At 47.2% G+C, this 13,406-nt stretch overlaps 1 protein-coding gene across 1 annotated transcript in view; it reads right to left on the reverse strand.

Annotated features, from left to right (window-relative positions):
- PPP1R14C (protein phosphatase 1 regulatory inhibitor subunit 14C) overlaps positions 1-13,120 on the reverse strand; it is a 38,953-nt gene extending 25,833 nt beyond the window's left edge. Inside the window, exon 1 of the mRNA XM_066595931.1 lies at positions 12,640-13,120. Coding sequence (XP_066452028.1) covers positions 12,640-12,894 — 255 coding nt within the window. The 5' untranslated portion in view covers positions 12,895-13,120. The remainder of the gene's footprint in view (positions 1-12,639) is intronic.
- Between the last annotated feature and the right edge of the window lie 286 nt (positions 13,121-13,406).

The raw sequence follows: 13,406 nt of genomic DNA on the forward strand, positions 1-13,406 counted from the left end.
AAGTTATGGTGCTGTTATGGGAGGTGGCAGGGAGTCAGGCAATTTACTTCTTTAGACTCACCAACTCCCTGGTTCTTGTGCTTTCACCCGCCAAAGATCGTGTGCCACACTGCAACACAACTCTTCTCAGATTGCCTTGCGCGCTACCCCATGCAAGCCTATGGGAGAGTGAATGCACTGCAATCTGAAGAGCCGTGCAGTGCGAGAGGTTAGTCAGATGATAAACGCAGGAACCAGAGAATGGGCAAGTGTAAGAAAATATAGAAATCACTCACTCAGCCCCATGCCACCTCCATTAACAAACGAACTGTTGGTCTCTATTTCACAAGATTCCTGTCCCAGTCGGTCTTTTTAGCTAGGTAGAAAGAAAAGTTTCCTCTGATTTTCTATCCACGTAAAGACTGGCAGGATAGAAACCTTGTGCCAAGATTCTTTCCATATGGAGTTTTCTGCATCAACGATGGAAAGCAGATGGAACCAGTATTGGATGTAAAAATTGTGATGTAAAACTAACCTAACACCCCTCGAGTTACAATATTTTTTGACATACACTGATGCTATTGGCTGAAAGACCTGACAATCAGCATGGTAATTCCCAGTAAGCCCCCCTGTATTACTGAAGTGCATGCACCGATTGGCCATCTAATGGCGTCCTTCTACAGTACTACAGGTTGAATGCTGCTCTTTACCTGTACCAGCGGCTGCTTTGGACACCAGGTGAGGGCGGCTACGTTTTATATGCTACTGGTACATTCGATCTAATAGATTTGACCTTGAACAGGACTTCTGTCCTCTACGTAGAAAAGGGATTCACAACAACCTTTTCTGAATTGTATACGATCTGGTAGGATTTGCTTCATGTATTAGTCATTTAAGAAGTCACAGTGGTATGAGAATCTATATATATTAATTTTAGAACCCTTCACAGATATAGATAAAATTTAATAATGTTTATTAGATACTTGTTAAAAGAACATGGGTTTACACTGACACACAAACAAAAATCAAAAAAACGAAACAGGAAAAACCAAAGAAGAAATCCTGGTTTGGAGATACATGGGGATTCAGCACTTTTGATAGTGCATAGAGGTGAGTATGTTCAACCCTTGTTGGATATATAGGGATAGCCCGGAGGAGTTTAATACAGACACCAATTCCTGAAGAATGGGTAGTAACGAACACGTTGGTTATGAATACACAATTTGTGTTCGAATCTATTCAGACAGAGTGTATGTATCCCATTGGGCAGTTAGAGACAGATCGCCAATGTCGACCTATAGTCGTATCCTAGAAACCCCAGTATACCACAATAATCATAAATTTGTTTTGACGGGGTCTGGTTTATTATCTAAATAGGTATTATCAACCAGAGCCCTCAGACGCAAGCTAATTGTGCCAGCGTAAGTCTACCAGGACAATGCCAGAGTTTGGCCCTGGCCTGCGGAAAAATAAAGATCTATAAGTTCACCGCTTGTCAGCATGCCATATCTAGGGTAGACTTATATTAAAAGATAGATTTATGCGGCCATTCACAGCTCCGCTCGCTACTAACTTGCCCACCATCACAGGGCTGGAAATATAAACTATAAGTAAGGGAATCGTTATAAGAATTCTAACTGAGGACACCAGCGCGGAAAGGACCGCCCTTTGAGGTCCCTGATAGGTCATGTAGCTCTCTCCCCTCCTTTCTGAAGGAGGAGCTACTACTTTAAAACCCCTGTCACTAGCCTCAATACCTCATAGCCGGCCGCTCACCACTAGAGCCGCAGGCACTACCTCTTGCTCTCTATCTTGACCACACACCCGGAGCCCCATCTGACTGTGGATGGGACCACTCTTTAGGGGTAGTGTGGTTCTCTTTGTCTAGGCTCCTTTTGCACTTTTGCTCTATTTGAGGAAAAAACTAACTGGGAATATCTCTTTCCTTTCTTTGAACCTCATAGAGCTATTACCGTGTGATATATGGAGTATCTACTCTCGTCTGAGGGCTCTGGTTGATAATACCTATTTAGATAATAAACCAGACCCCGTCAAAACAAATTTATGATTATTGTGGTATACTGGGGTTTCTAGGATACGACTATAGGTCGACATTGGCGATCTGTCTCTAACTGCCCAATGGGATACATACACTCTGTCTGAATAGATTCGAACACAAATTGTGTATTCATAACCAACGTGTTCGTTACTACCCATTCTTCAGGAATTGGTGTCTGTATTAAACTCCTCCGGGCTATCCCTATATATCCAACAAGGGTTGAACATACTCACCTCTATGCACTATCAAAAGTGCTGAATCCCCATGTATCTCCAAACCAGGGTTTCTTCTTTGGTTTTTCCTGTTTCGTTTTTTTGATTTTTGTTTGTGTGTCAGTGTAAACCCATGTTCTTTTAACAAGTATCTAATAAACATTATTAAATTTTATCTATATCTATGTATTAGTCATTTGGTTGACTTTTCATCTTCAGTTTCTTTTGAGTTGAAATATTAGAGGCTTAAGAATCAATTACTGGTTTTACAATATTGATTTGTTCTTGGACCACAAGCCCTTTAAGGCCGATTTCACTTTTGCATCGGAATCTTTGGCCGGAGCTTCTGTCTGGCTGCAAATACTAGAAGTGTTGCATGCAGCGCTTTTTCTTCTGTCCCCAAAACCGGGCAGCCCCCATTATTGTCAATAAGGTCTGCCTCCTTCTGTGGTTCAGTCCACAGGTGGAGCCGTTCGGCCGCGGGGAGTTCCCTATCCTGCTCCCTGAAGGGAGCAGGAAAGCAGAATCCCTAGCACAGATGTGAAAGATGCCCAAGATGGACTTAATTAAGTGACACAAATTATAGTTTAGAAGCCAATTTAAAGGACTTTTCCCACTAAATACTACTGTTCTCACCTACTCCTAGAAAAGACAAATTAATGACTGCTAAGACCAACCACGATCATGAGCAAGGCAGTTTCCAAGTCCCCCTAGTGAATGGAGTTGTAGTGTGCATGTGTGATAACTGTTCCATTCACCGTATATAAAGAATAGTCCAGTACAGCAGGCAGGCATCTCCGTCAGTCCCACAGAAGTTAAAGGGGTTGTCCCACGAAACAAAGTTGGGGTATACACTTCTGTATGGCCATATTAATGCACTTTGTAATGTACATTGTGCATTAATTATGAGCCATACAGAAGTTATTCACTTACCTGTTCCGTTGCTAGCGTCCTCGTCTCCATGGTGCCGTCTAATTTTCAGCGTCTAATCGCCCGATTAGACGCGCTTGCGCAGTCCGGTCTTCTCCATGTTGAATGGGGCTGCTCGTGCTGGAGAGCTGCTCCTCGTAGCTCCGCCCCGTCACGTGTGCCGATTCCAGCCAATCAGGAGGCTGGAATCGGCAATGGACCGCACAGAAGACCTGCGGTCCACCGAGGGTGAAGATCCCGGCGGCCATCTTCGCAAGGTAAGTAAGAAGTCACCGGAGCGCGGGGATTCGGGTAAGTACTATCCGTTTTTTTTTTCCAACACATGCATCGGGTTTGTCTCGCGCCGAACGGGGGGGGGGCTATTGAAAAAAAAAAAAACCCCGTTTCAGCGCGGGACAACCCCTTTAATGGAGCCAACGTTATGCATATTATGCACCAATGCTCTATTCACTAGGGGGACTCTGGGACAGTCGTTCTCTGAATCACCTAGTCAGTGCCTGCGGTGGGACTCCCAGTGATGAGTGTACAGGATTACTCTGAAATAAATAACTCAACATTTTCTAGAAACCAAGAGTATTACTGATCTAGGAAAATCCTTTTTAGGAATCACTTACACAGGTGTATGTGTCTTGCTCAAAATACATATAACATGCACATTTGCTGCGTATGTCAGATCACCATATCCTATATTAGTACATCATATGCAACAAGACAAGACATGCAGCTTTTTTCCTCACATGCGTTCTAAAAACCACAGGTGTGTTAGGCCCAATAGAAGTTAATGGGATTTTAGCGCCGTGCCATGATGTGCATAATATGGGGGACATACACACATTTGAGTAAACACAAAAGTGTCTTTAATTTTGTATGACCAAGTCACAAATATTCTACATGTCACCATTTGTTTTTCCTAGAACCTCACTTTGCATAGGCATTCAGAAATATGAAATTTCTTCCTCCGAGTGATGCTGACGTTCAGGAAAGCTGCAATCTCACACACCTTCATGCCAACTCCATGCTATTCTGCATATTGGTGCATTTACATGATTAATGGTTTTGGTTCTACTGTATGTTAAGTGACTTATCAGAAACCTGTATTTAGTGAGAGATTTTCTAGCTGTCCACACTTGCATATTTCAAGGTGCATTCAAAGAAGGGGGTGGGAGTGGGGAATTGTAAGGGCCCTGGTGTACAGGAGGACTATTGCACTGGGCAATCATCGCTCGGTAAATGTAGGCTCAGCGGGCGGGAGACATTACGAACGACTGCCTCATTCATAGAAGGATAGCATGTTAGCACAGGCAGATTGTCATTTGATCTATATGTCTGCATTATCTAAACGGCAAATTTTTAGTCGTTCTATCTTCAGATTCCCACGATTCAGTGAGAATCTGTGTGATAAGCGGTCAGTGTAAGCCCTGATGTCCACTTGAAAAATACAATCCACGCAGAATCTGCCGCGGATTCGCTTTAAATAGTTTTTTTTTTTTTGCATGCATATATCTGCACACATTGCTATCAATGTGATAGCAATGCTGCCGATCCGAGTGGAATCCACGGCAGAATGGAGCATGCTGCGTGTTTTTTCTCGCACGCGTAAAAAAGGCAATTCTTTTAAAATGCCATCCGCGGGTGCAAAAATCAATTTAATGGACCGTGGATGGCCAATGATTCCCTATGGGCAAAATCCACTGCGGATTCCGCAATTCCATTTAGTTAGTGGACATGAGGCCTAAAAGTGCCCCAATTCACTCCGACCCTGGCCATCAAACCAGAGACCCACCTTTGACAGTTTAGGCCCTCAGCTAGTGCCAGCCCCACGCAGGACGCTTATGGAGTTTTGCAGAAACGAGTTAGTTTGGACAACTGTTTACTACTAAAAATGGACCTCTGCTAGGTAATCCTCATTCTCCATTCACCCAAGGTAAATGCATACGGCAGATTTTCTATGCAGATTTCACATCAACAATCTGCAGCAAAGTACAGTATAATAGAAGTGAATCAGGATTGAATATCGCTGCAGCATGTGAACATGGCCTACCAAGTGTCGTCAGAACCTGCCAACCCAGTGGTTCGCCCAGGAAAAAAAAAAAAGGATTTGATTACACTGTGTGTAAAGAGGTTACCCAGGTTGACAGGTCTGTTGCCTGGGCCTCATGCTGATCATGTGTTTATAGGGCCAATGCACTAGTGCTGAATTGAATCCTGCAGGAAGCAGATGGCTCGGCTCCCTTCTTAAGGCCCATTTACAGAATGATTATTGCTCAAAAGCCGTCTTTTGGGTGATAATTGTTGTGTCTAACTGCACTGACATTGTGCAGTTCTTGTTAAGCCGTCACTCATTGTTGTCTTTCAGCATGCTGAAGCGGGGAACAGTTGGCTGCAGAACACAAGTGGCCCCACTTGTCTTCTGCATCCTCCGCTCGGAGCGCAAGGTGATCGCTCAACGTTTGAGCAATCACCTTGCACTGTAAGTGACAATGATTAAGCGCTCAAAAGACATATTTTGAGCGATAAACATTGTGTCTAAATGGGCCTTTACTGTAGTGACCAGGCTCTCTATTGCAGGCCAAGTTCTGAATGAAATTAATGGGAACTTTGCTTGCAATACTAAGCCTGGCCACTACAGTTTGAACACAGCAGTCTGCTTCCTGCAGAAATCAGTTTAATAGACAAGCACGCAGGCCTGGCAAACAGCTGATCAGCAGTGGGTCTGGGTAATGAACCCTTGCAATCTACTACTGATGACTTAAGGCCCATTTAGACAATGATTATCGCTCAAAATACATCTTTTGAGCGATAATCGCTGTGTGCATGTACACGGCAAGATGATCGCTCAAAATTCGCTCAAACGGCAGTCTGAGTGACAGTTATCAGTGTTTACAAACAGACAAGCCATTAAAAGCACACTCGAAAGTCATGAATATTCACATAGCACTACATAGCTAAAAACAGAGCATGTAGAAAACTACCTACAGACTGATAACAGGTTGTAATAGACAAAAGAAATCCACAGCGTTATCCTGTCATCTGAATGCTTATGAATATTCATGTACCTTTTACAGTCTGTTCTATTATAAGGCTCAGTAAGGAGTGCAAGAGTTGAAGAACAAAGCATATTCATAATCCCATGTAGTATCAAACACCCAGGTATTCTAGTATTCCTAACAGTTTGCTCAAGGATGGTCAGGCAACAGGTGAGCGCTTCGTGGACTGTCTATTGGTGACCTGAAGTTCTGACATTTAGGCCGCTTTCACATAGTTGAGAAATTGCTCATGTGTATAAAATGCAAAAGAACGGGGTTCATTTGCGTGAGATCTGTGCGTCTCGCAACTAGTCTCTTCAAAAAGCGCACACATTTTCTGGCTGTATTCACACAGCTGTACCCATAAACTTGGAGAGATGATACACATTTAGGGTCAAAGGCAGAGAATCCTCAAAGATAATGAGATCACAGAGTCTTTGGCACGAAATATGGCATTAGATCACAAAAATGTGGTGAAAAACCTATTTGATGTAAGCGCAAGAAGGACACCCAGCAGAGTACATCAAACATTACAAGCACCTAATGTATTTGTTTTTAGCCGTTAACACTTTGGGAACAATTGCATGGTTCGGTTTTTTTCCCCCATTTGTGTTTTTTCCTTACCATTCTTCAATGGTAGAATTTAACGTACTGAAAAACTTCCAAGGCCTCCCTCACACAGGCGCTTTTTTCCATGATTACCGGTGTATCATAGTATAACACTCCCATTGTTTTCAATGGAACCTCTCAGACAGGCCCTCAAACACAGCGCTTTCCAGCACCGTGATTATTAAGTCGAGCCTGTTCTATTCTTCGGCGTTTAGTGTACCTCAATGATGGGGAGTGCTAAAAGCCGGTGTCATAGGAGCTAGCTGACCAGTCGGAGGAGATCCCTAGGGCGAGTGATATGCTTGGGGGTGACGGACTCAAGACGCTGCGGGAGGTACTGAGGAAATCAGGGCCCCCAGCTGGAGCATGGTATCAGTATCTCCAATTGTGCCATCATGTTAGATCTTTGGAGGGAGCTTGGCAAGTGGGGACCTCCTCAACACCCTTTGAGAGTCATATCCGCAGTCCGGTGACCCAGGGCAGAATCTCCAACCTGTATCAGTTTTTGTTGGAGGAGGATAATGCCCTGGAGAGGGAATGGGAGAGGGAGCTGAACTACAAACAATAATTATTCGCTTATTGGCCGGCCGGCCTGTCAAGAAGACTATCTTGTCGCCACCCACGATTCCGGTGGCATCAAGATACACTAATACCCGATGAATGTTCAGCGAACAAACTATCATTTGACTGGCCATGTTTACACTGAATGATTGTTCAAATTTGAATGGTCCAGCGTTTTAATTTTTTTTCTTTAACGATAGTCGTTCCATGTAAAAGCACCTTAAAGAGGATGGCTTCCAAATAAAAAATGTCCTTCTCGGATAGAGCTCTAGAAATACAGTCAGTGAAGATATACTGAAAATGTCACAGTAACTTGGATGTGATGACTAGAAGGCTTGGGATGCCAGGCCGATGAGATGTAACCTACTGAGCAGGCCCAACAGCCACAGATGAGACGAAGGCCTCCCGAGGAGACTCCGGACACATTACACATGTCTGCTGCACTGACCTACGCAGATTCTCCAGAACTACTATATATAAATAAGCAGGACCACTGAACACACGTCTCTCCACATCACTTGGATTTTAAGAAAATCCCTCTACAATGCACATTTGGTCCGGCCTAGTATTTTCACATATTTACATCCCATATGAAACACTTCCAAACCTACCATGCTGGCCTCCCCCACCCACTGCATGCGGCGTGACAGCTCTCACAATTCACAAGCAGAGAGAAAGCTGTCAGTCTGCATGCTGTGGGTGGGGAGAAGCCTGCATGGCCTGTCACCCTGACTCGAAACTCAGCTGAGTCAAACATCAGAGTGTGCTTAATCTAAAACTCAGCAGCGTTTCAAAATAAAACCTCCATGGGAGGCAATGGGCATACTTGTCCAGAGTTCATGCTGCCCATGGTTTAATCAGGATGAACCGTAAAGAAAAAAAGCCCTTTAAAGTTTCCCCTCAACTAGGACAATTCATTTGTGGCTTGTATTCCAGCAGAAACCCTGTAAATCAAGGTTTCGTAACAAGAAGTAAATGAATATTAACGACTAAGAAAGGTGTTAAATCTCCCACATACACACACAAAGTTCCAAGTGTTTTTTTCCAGAAAAAGTAACGTCAGAAAAGAATAGGATTAGTATATAAATAGATCCATAGAAGTTCAGATTAGGTCAATTTATCCCCAAGTTTACTGCACAGGAAGTTACCAGTCATACAGATTTTAGAAGTCTGCAGTGAGAACTTCGGTATTACTGTATCTGGTCACCACCAGAAGAATGGGTGGAGACAAGGCGCATTTCCACCAAGCAATACCCCAATTTGAATGGCTGGCCATGATCTCCCCTCCTGCCTCGTTTCACTCACCCCTCGGATGACGCGTGGCCCTGGTCCCCTTCCGTGCTCCTCTCTGGCATGGTGACCCCACTGAACCACCGCGCGGCTGCTGTGCGTCTATGCTGCTGGCATCTCCCATGTCAGTCTGCTACTGTGGCCCCCACCTGCCTGTAATCCTCACCCGCTGGCTGTGCTCCCTGGCCTGCTGTTGGTAGTCTGTCTGCTGTGCCCTGGCATCCCCGCGGACCTGCTATCAGTGTTACCCTGCACCGTCCCATGTAAGGTATGCATGCTCGCTCACGGGCGGCCGCCGCTGTCCTGGCCCTCCTGAGGCTGCAGATTTTCAAAGCACATTTCATTTGTATCCACATAGAGGTGAAATCTCCTGTGAATATGCAGCAAAGTCTACATTTTACACATGTGGATTTCGGTGCAGAACTGTAGCAGATTTGAGGACCTACGCCTAGAGCATACTGGTGTATTAGGTCTCCACTGGATGTATGTTAGTGTTACTGTTAGTGACAGGGAACTCCCAGGCCACGACCCCCTCAGCTGCCGTGGTTGACACATCGTAGACCATTTATGTGTAAGTGCGCTGTATGGATTGCCAGTATGACGGGATCCTTCAATTATTGGGCACTGCAGTGGTAATGACAAGTGCGGCCGTTACACTATTGGCGGCTGGACGGAACTTCAGTGAAGCCGCATGTGGCATTTTGCTGCAGGGCAGAACAGTGGACCTCTACAGCCCCACAACTGAACATTTGTGGAGATGGTCGCCAGCTGCACACAGGATGTCCCTTCCTTGCGCAGTTATCTCCTTCCCCGCCGACACCGCATTCACGCAGAGGGGAGGCTTGAGCAGGGACCTCACAACAGGCTGAAGCGCCTTCCCTGCTGCCACTGCAGCACCAATGCCGCAGCGCCGTGGGACAGACACAGAAAGCCGCCCCACACATGCAGGAGGAGGAGATCAGGGAGCCCAGTGCACAGGCAGATGGACAGCAGGGAGGCCACAGATCCCTGTGACAGCTGGCGCCGCAATTACACCGCTGGAGAAGCACAGCAGGGAGCCCATACCACGCGGGGGAACACTGGCTACTTACATTGAGCCCAGTAGGACCTTCCAGGAGCTTCAGATCTGGCATCGATCAGGAGCTAGGGGTGTGACAGGGGTGTTCCTCAATGGAACCCTAGCTTCGGGTGGCGTCAAGATACACCAGTACCTGTGTCAGCTACCATGGCCATGTGGGTGTAAGCACAGAGGTGGAAACAGGGAGTCCACCGGTGACGTGTGTGTGAGCTGCCAGGCCCATTTTGGGAAGATGCAGGAGGCATGCCCTGGAAGTTCCCCATTAGTGACACCGACCAACCCGCCTGGCCTGGGAGTTTCCTGTCACTGACAGCGGCCAACCCATGCCTACACCCATACATCCGGCGGAGACTTAACGCAGCAGTACTGAGTGTACTTTTGTTATGCTCTTAAAACTTTGTACACTCAAAGCTTTGTTCACACAGCAATATGAAGGTCGAGTATCAGGAGCAAATTCAGTTCTAAAGGGAAAAAAAAAAAATTCTTCCTGTCCACTGACTAAATGTGATGTCATTATGTTACCCAGCATACATCTCACATGGACTGCTTAGAGAATCCTGTATAGCTTCAGAGGGGATCCCTTTTATGTGCCAGGCGTCCTCCCGTAAGCTTCTCTGGCAGACCCCGGGCATCAATGCATGGCTGGTTAGAACAGTTTATTCTCCACATTTGTCAAGAGTGACAACAGCAAAAGGCGGTCATTAATGATTGCTGCTTATCCTCAGACTTCTCAAAGTCACCCAGTCAGAGGAAAAAATAAAAATACAACTACTTTACCACACACTCCATGTACATCAATCATGGATGGGAAACACAAGGGAAGGCACTAAAGGTAAGCAGCCCAAAAGCAATCTCCTCCCTCACTAACCTCTGCCCTCTCCAATGTATCCTGAACAATAGGTATGATACAATTGGTTAGGCTGCTCCTTCTGTCCAACCACTACACCGATGTCCCAACCCTGTGCCGGTGACTGCCGGCGCTCGTAATTGCATCCTGGGGCCTTATTGAAATCAATGAAACCCCAGCCTGCAATGACAAGTGCAGCTCCCATTTATTTCAATGACAGCTGCACCTACAATTACAAGCGTAGGCCTCTACACAGGGTCAAAGCAGCGGCTTCCACTCTAACCCCAATGTATACCGGGTGCTGCCTGGAAAACTCTTTTAAGCTGATCACTCAACCATAAGGCTCTCCATAGTGTTGCACCACTACATTTTTATCGCTCATCTCTTTTACACACTACCCACACTCCGCGTACTGCTAATGACCTCAGACATAAGGGCCATTTACATACATGCGATTGGTGTCCCGTGTAAACGTGGGCCCGTCAGGCCAAGAGTGAGAATCATTCACTTGTCAAGAGTCGCATGGTCTTCAGCTCTTCTAAAAACCAAGCCACCGTCAGCCCGTGTGAACAGGCAGTCCGTCTAGGAATGGCTGCCTGTTCACTCTGCATGAAGCTAGAAGACATGTGATGGAAAATCCCTTCACAGATTAACACTAGATGGGAGGAGTGCTGTACACTCTGTAAACTAGTTAGGGTCCTTTTAGACGAGCCGATTCTTATTTGAACGAGCCGGTGACGTCACTGCTGGCTCGTTGGCTCTCGGGCAGCCCGTTTAGACAGCAGATACATTGTTGGCTCATTCAGTCTTTCACATTCGCTGTATAAGTGACTGAGAACGACTGAACAAGCGCCATTTAAAACCAACGATTTTCATGCCTACAAAAAAAAAAAAAAGGGGGGGGGGGGGGGGGGAGCGAAAAGCAAACGATCCTCATGCGTCATTCAGACCAAGTGATCATTCACTTTTGCTTGTTAAAATGATTTTCTTTTTATCTAAAAGTCCCCTTCCAGGGGAAAATGGGGGGGGGGGGGAATAGCAAACACCCACCACGATATTAGTGACCCGTAGGAGTAAACAAAAACAAAAAGGCAACATGGAAGAAAACGTAAGCGAAACCAGTGTAAGCATCTGATCTTCATCCAGTCACCATATAAACCACTGCTGATCGCTGGCTCCTCGCTCCGTGTAAAGGTTTCCCACTCAACGTAGAAGGTGAAGCGCTGAGCAAGAAGCCCGCGATCCAGCGATGCTTTGCATGAGCGCCAACCACCTCAGCGCATGTGCAGTCGTTAAGTAGATCATCCCGTCTATATGGGACACAAGTCATCCCATGTGCACGGGGTCACCGACAGGTCGGCCAGCGAGAAAAACCGCTCACTTATCGTCGCTTGGTCTCTCGCACACCTAAACCCCCAGGTTTCCGTCCGCGCAAACAGCCTACGAGCGCCTGCCGGTTGGCAGCTGGAGAGGCTCAGAACAGAGGCGGCGCGGTGACCGGACATCATCCTTGTGTATCACCCACACCTGTGGCAGAGCCGAGACAAGTGCCCAGTGGGGTGGCACCAAGTCCATCTATGTAGCCTCCAGCCCTCGTTTCCATAGTAATTGAGCACGGGGTTGGTTAATAAACCACTGACAGATGAGGCTTGTACCGCGCAGACAACACAGCTGTATTACATGAGGGTGACACTGGCATTATACGTACCCCCACAACTGCCAATCCCCGCCAGTCAGTGCCACAGAACCGTACAGCCCTATATACACCATATAGCTGACACCACTAGTGACCCGCCATCGAGGGCCCTCCGTATCACCGCCACCCTCCTGCTCCATCAGCCATTCCACTTCCAATATGGTGCCACACGAGGGTTAACCGATAAACCAGACCGCAGCCCAATTAGTCACTTATACCAGATACATTTTTTTTGGAACCCTTTTTATCCCCCCCACTATCTCCAGAGATGGCTGATAACAGGGAACCACAGTCTGCACTGCAGGTGACGTCAGCTGTATGGAGACATGATGGGAATGGATGCGCTCGGTACCTCACAGCCGTAGAGCTCGCTGAGCTGCTCCACGATCCACTCCTCCAGCACCAGCCGCTTCCTCAGCTCCTTCCTGTCGTATTTCACAGTCACTTTCCCCTGCTGCTGCCTCCGCTGTTGCTGCTGCTTGTGCTGCTGAGCCGACACCTGCGGGGAGTCTTCCCGGGCTCCAGGGGCGGCTAACGGGGTCTGGAAGAAGACCCTGCCCCCGGCTGCAGCGGCAGGGCTGGGCTCCGTGCCGCTCACCGCCGACATCTCCCTGAGTGAAGCCGAGCAGCGCGCAGTGATCCTGAGCCCCTTTAGCGGTGTGTGTGCTCCGGTGTGTGCGCGCTGGTCACCGCCGCGCTACTCCTTCATCACCTCAGCGCGTGTATTAGTCCGCCCGCTCCAATATCAGGCGGCCGTGATAGTCCCCGTGTCCTCCGCCGCCTGCTCACCTCACACCTGCGCTCCCTCCTCCCAAAGCTTCTGGTTCGCTCTTATCACAAGGGGAGGGGCTTCAGTTCCCAAAAAAATGCCAAGCGGGGAGGAGCCTGCGCCCGGCAGACGGGTTTTATCCCCGACCGCCAGTGCATGATGTACCGGTACCGGCATCACGTGACCAGTCCGGCTTCATGCCGGGAGGTAAATGTGTGACAAGGTGGTGACACACTTACCTTACGGTAAGTGTACAGGAATGGCGATTATACCGGTATAAGTCGCGATGAGTCGGCCCTGCACACGGCAGATCTGTGTGCATTAACATTTGTCCTCGCGATACGCAGGCA

The sequence above is a fragment of the Eleutherodactylus coqui genome, chromosome 3, assembly GCF_035609145.1.
Source record: "Eleutherodactylus coqui strain aEleCoq1 chromosome 3, aEleCoq1.hap1, whole genome shotgun sequence".
In the NCBI taxonomy this organism is placed as follows: Eukaryota; Metazoa; Chordata; class Amphibia; order Anura; family Eleutherodactylidae; genus Eleutherodactylus; species Eleutherodactylus coqui.